The following is a 4,224-nucleotide window of genomic DNA, read 5'->3' on the forward strand; positions in this document are numbered from 1 at the left end:
CACTGCCAAGGGGAAAACATGTTGAAAGCTCGTTCTCCAGGACAGGTTGGATACACACAGACTGACATTTAGTGGGTGAAAATAGCAAAGGTTAAATAATCAGAGATAGAACAGCTCTTGTTTTGACATGTTCAAATAAGGTGCTGGTCTTGTTTATTTGAGTTTGCTGTGGGTTATTTTTAACATTTGGACCGGTGATTTCCAACTTATGGGGTGTGTAGAAAGCTTAGCTCATTAACTCTTATGACTAAGCAATGGCAACAGTGGGTTTGATTGAAGAACATCCTCACATAGGTGTGATTAGCCTCAGCAGTAGGAGGCATTCAAATTCATTTACACTAAATAATAATTGTGATACCATCCACTTTTGTATAATTAGTAGTAATTAACACTCAGTTTGAAATTCATTCATTTTTGCAAGATGATGGTTGGTGCTTGAACTCATTTGATAGGGCTGTAGTGGTACGTCAGACAAGAATGCTTAGCAACCACCGATCTGCTCATTTTAATGAGGACAAGTGCATTTCCATATTTTATTGTTCAGTCATAATACGCATTCTATTCTGGCCTCGTCTCCAGTTGTCGTCTGTGAACGGGATATCTGTTATTGATGTGTCTCCTTGGATAATCAGCTGTTGAACATGATCTGAGGTTCATCCCTCAGGTGCAGCTAGAGGATCTAGCGCCTACCGAAGGCTAAAGCATCCTACCTGACTTGTTTTGTCTGTGCAGGGATACAGGATACATTGGTGGAGGCATTTGCCTGTGTCTGTGTGGGCGTTTGAAGAATCGCAAACAAAAGACAAAGGTTCTCGTCTCCACATCTGAAACAGGTGCACTGTTGAGGAATCACATTTCCTGCCTCTGCCGCACCGAGCTCTCAGAGGTTGAACCTCATTTCTCCTGCTTGTAAAGCAAAACCAAATGAGGGGTAATTTTTTTTTTCAAGCATTATAGATCAAAAGGATGAATTACTCAACACCAATCTTCCCGCTTGAGGTAATTGACTGGGTTTGGTTCTCATTGGACGGCGTTTGCTCTATACGCCGCTCATGATCAAAGCAGCACAACTTCAGGCAACATGCCCAGCATCAGCAGCACCTCACAAAACTGTCAGGATACTGTAGGAGTCTGTTCCGTATCTGATCACACACACACATACACTGCTTGCTGCTCCACACTTTTACACTGAAGCAGCCTGTAATCTGAATTAATCTTATAGAAATATCAATAGCTAGGCTTTGGGTGACAAAACAAAAAGGTGAGTGTGTGTGTACGGTTGGTATGTGACAGTCCTGATCAGTGCACGCAGATGGATGGAGCTGGGAATGTCTGAGCTCACTTCTCCCTGCTGAGGCAGAAAAGTCCCTAACTAACTAGCACATGGATGGGGTTTATAGCTACAGGAGCAGGAATGCTGCTGGACTGAGGCCCGAGGGGGGCGTGGCTTCCCGGTTCTCCCGGAGAGGAACTGCTACGTCACCCCCTGCCCATATAAGGCCTGCGGACTTCCTCTACATGTTGGATCACAATAAACACTACAGCGGACATAAATATAATGTAATCGATGAATAACGATAAATATACCGATGAATAACGAGGCTGTTGACGAGGAGAGACGCATTTGGTGTGGAAAACGTTAAATGAATAAATTAATTCACACGAGCGGGAGGACTGACGGCGTTTCTATGGTGTCACAACACATAAACAGCCGAGTATCTATGGGGCTTCCGCTTCTTCTGTCTCTACTTCTTCAGTCGTCTCCCCTCCTCGTTTAGCTATCGAACGAGCACTTTTATTCAACCTCTCTACATACGAAGCTCGGCCTTCGCATAAAAACTGTGGGCTCCGTCTATTTCTGACAGCGCTCTCTCTCCGCTGCGTCCCTCCTCGCTGCGCTCTCTTGCCTACAGGCTTGTTTACAGTCGCCTCTTCCCGGCATTAGCGTCACATGACGTCGTACGGTGACCGAGCCGCGCGGACCAATCAGAGGCCCGTGTCTTGTGCACGCGGCGCCTAGGCTATATAAAAGAGCCCGTACCGACCCACTGTACACACCTCAACAGGCGCCCGAGAGCAACACAACACCAGCAAAGTAGGAATTCAGAGGTTCAACTTTTCCCTTGACAGACTAGAGAGGACCAGACTTTCAGCTGAACACTCTGAACTGAAGACAGCTCTTGTTGGGACTTCGTCAATCTTTGTTATATTTGGAGTGATTTGTTTTTCTTTTAAATCCACTCCGACTCTGGGACATTGTTGAGAGAGAGAGAGAGAGAGACAGCGATTGCCTGAGTTGATGCATGCTCTCTGCTGACACTGACATTTGTTGATAACGCAGTGACTGTGTTTCTATAAGAAGCTGGTAAGCTCACTTTTTTCCCCCTACGACTTTATGTCTACAAAGATGGAACAGCCTTTTTATCATGACGACTCTTTTCTGGCGTACGGCCACTCAGATGCAGCAATGCACGACTACAAACTGCTAAAGCAGAATATGAATTTGAACTTGACAGAGCCCTATCGCAACCTGAAATCCCAGCTGAGGGCCGAGACAGACCTGTACCACGGGGGACAGCAAGACGTGGGGTCCCTGAAGCTCGCGTCCCCAGAGCTAGAGAGGCTCATCATCCAAAACAGTAACGGTGTGATCACCACTCCCACCCCGGGTCAGTACTTCTACAACCGGGGTATCACCGATGAGCAGGAGGGCTTCGCCGAGGGGTTTGTCAAAGCCCTGGACGAGCTGCACAAGATCAACCAGATGCCCCCTCCTAATGTGTCCATCGGTGCCGGTGGAGTTACGACGTGTTCAGCGGCGGCCTCTAGCGTCTTCGGCTCCGCCTTGCAGCCGGAGCCTCCCATCTACACAACACTGAACGCCTACTGCCCGAACACGAGCCTCTCTTCCGCATCCAGCTACCCCACGGCCACGATCAGCTACCTGCCGCCGCACCAGCAGAGCCACCCGCAGACCTCGACGCACGGCTCGCACCCGTTCCAGCACTCGCTCCCCGCCGCCGGCATCCACCCGCAGCGGCTCATCGCCCTGAAAGAGGAACCTCAGACCGTGCCCGACCTCCTGAGCAGCGACGGCTCGCCTCCCATGTCTCCCATCGACTTGGAGACCCAGGAGAAGATCAAGGCGGAGCGCAAGCGGCTGAGGAACCGACTAGCGGCCACCAAATGCCGGAGGCGCAAGCTGGAGCGCATCGCGCGGCTGGAGGACAAGGTGAAAGTTTTGAAGAACGACAACGCGGGTCTGTCCAGCACGGCGTCGGTGCTGCGGGACCAGGTGGCCCAGCTCAAACAGAAGGTCCTGACACACGTCAGCAGCGGCTGTCAGCTGATGCTCACGAGCAAGTTGGAGGCGTTTTAAAAACAACAGAGAGACTATAAAACTGACTGAAAAGTAATAACACTGGAGTCATGTTCTGCATGCGCAGCACTGGAATAGCGGCTGATGTGTTGTCAGCACTGACACCAAACACAGGGCCGAGGGGCTATGTGTAGACAACTCTATAGGCTATTTAAGGGTGAAATGACTGATTGAAATGGTACTTCCGGATGCTGGACACCGCTCAAAGCACCATTCAACCCTAGAAACCAGGGCAGCATCCAGACTGAGCAAACACATTGTCGGCCACTGACCCACAGCTGGGGTCTACTACTAAGTAGCCTAGAAAATGGGAATGATTATTTGTACTTTTGCATCTGATATTGTCATGCAAACATTCTACATTTATTCCTTGTGTAAATTATTTTTGTTTGTCCGGTTGATCCAGACAAACATATGATGTCCAATGTTTACAATGTCTGTTTTTTTTTATTTGTTATATGTATTTAAGTAAAGTGTCTTCACATGAAATGAAAAAAAAACAGTGATCTCGAGTGTTTTTATATTGGTCTGTCACATCAAACCACACAACACAACACAACACAACACACTATCAGCAGGAAAGAGTGGGGAGGAGGGCCAGCTAGTTTCTTTCCTACCGTCCTGTAACTACGGCGGTTGCCATAGCGCACAGTGAGGAAGCCTTCACACAAGCACACTCTGGTTTCAGTGTTTTTACGCACACAGCGTAGCCCGCGTACGTGGGCCTTTCCTTATTACGCACGGGTTTCCATATATGGGCATGTTGGCGAGCGCTCCGTCACAGCTAGGGGAGGATTGCTGGGAACCCCCGCCCAGGTAATTCAAACTGGTTTGGTTTCACCTTT

General features: G+C 48.7%; 1 protein-coding gene across 1 annotated transcript; it reads left to right on the forward strand.

Annotated features, from left to right (window-relative positions):
• The first annotated feature begins 2,058 nt into the window (after positions 1-2,058).
• junbb (JunB proto-oncogene, AP-1 transcription factor subunit b) lies at positions 2,059-3,873 on the forward strand. Its single transcript, XM_083977948.1, has one exon. The coding sequence runs from the start codon at positions 2,396-2,398 to the stop codon at positions 3,377-3,379; it is 984 nt and encodes a 327-aa protein (XP_083834074.1). The 5' UTR covers positions 2,059-2,395; the 3' UTR covers positions 3,380-3,873.
• The last annotated feature ends 351 nt before the right edge of the window (positions 3,874-4,224 follow it).

Source organism: Trachurus trachurus, assembly GCF_905171665.1.
Source record: "Trachurus trachurus genome assembly, chromosome: 8".
NCBI lineage: Eukaryota > Metazoa > Chordata > Actinopteri > Carangiformes > Carangidae > Trachurus > Trachurus trachurus.